This window comes from Apis dorsata, unplaced genomic scaffold, assembly GCF_000469605.1.
Source record: "Apis dorsata unplaced genomic scaffold, Apis dorsata 1.3 scaffold_341, whole genome shotgun sequence".
NCBI classification, from domain to species: Eukaryota; Metazoa; Arthropoda; class Insecta; order Hymenoptera; family Apidae; genus Apis; species Apis dorsata.
Genome location: NW_006263608.1, coordinates 462,333 through 463,256, shown reverse-complemented (window position 1 = coordinate 463,256; position 924 = coordinate 462,333). Strand labels below are relative to the sequence as shown.

General features: G+C 21.3%; 1 protein-coding gene across 2 annotated transcripts in view; it reads left to right on the top strand.

The window, feature by feature from the left end:
* LOC102677300 (flightin) overlaps positions 1-924 on the top strand; it is a 4,207-nt gene that overhangs the window by 382 nt on the left and 2,901 nt on the right. For both annotated transcript variants that reach the window (XM_006618093.2, XM_006618090.2), the window contains one exon: positions 834-924. In XM_006618093.2, coding sequence (XP_006618156.1) covers positions 866-924 — 59 coding nt within the window. In that variant the 5' untranslated portion in view covers positions 834-865. The remainder of the gene's footprint in view (positions 1-833) is intronic.

Genomic DNA, 924 nt, shown 5'->3' with positions numbered 1-924 from the left:
TTTTTTTTTTTTTTTTTTTTAATTATGTAAAAAGGTAAAAAATATATGTATATAATTTTCTAGAAAGTGACATCATTATCAGGATAAATATTGTATAAAATTTCTCGCTTTCATATTAAAATAAAATTAGAATTGATTATATTTAATAATAATAATCGTTAAATTAAATGAAATTCATCAAAATTTTAATATTTTTTAATATTTATTAAAATAAATTCTACAATAAGAAATTTTTCTTATTTGTCCATGTCATCTAATATTTGAAGCATGTTACAAGAGAAATCATTAACATATAATTTCTTGAATTAGATACTCGACATTCAGATATAATGAATCAATGTCACAATCAAACAGTTTGTTGTACTTTAACGTGACCTGCTTTCATTCGTTAAATATATCTCATTAGCTAAATATATCAAATTAGAGTATTGGTTGTAATATATACTTAAAGAAAAGAATCGAAAGAGAAAAAAGATATATAACATTCTATTCAAATATTGTTAAATAAGTGTAATAAAATATACTCAACCCAATCTTTGGAATTTACAAGATATTTCTAATAAACTAACAACTAACATTAAATAATCATATTTTTTATTTAATCCTAAATTCGAAATTTTTCTTACAATCCTTTTCACTTTAACCCTTCTAGTCCTAAACGAAAAGCAAATTGAATAATTAAATTTATTATTAATATATAAATAATAAATAATATTGAATAATTAAAATTATTATTGTATCGTGCATTTATTTTTTAATAATTATATCTTATATAATTTTTTGTGAAAAGTATTAAACGTAAAAAAAAAAAGACACTTTTACAAATTTTTTAGATCCTGCTTAATTTCGGAAGACTCGAAAAAATATGTGGGCAGATGAGGAACCAGCGCCATGGGATATCGAAGAAACTCCAGAGGAGCAACC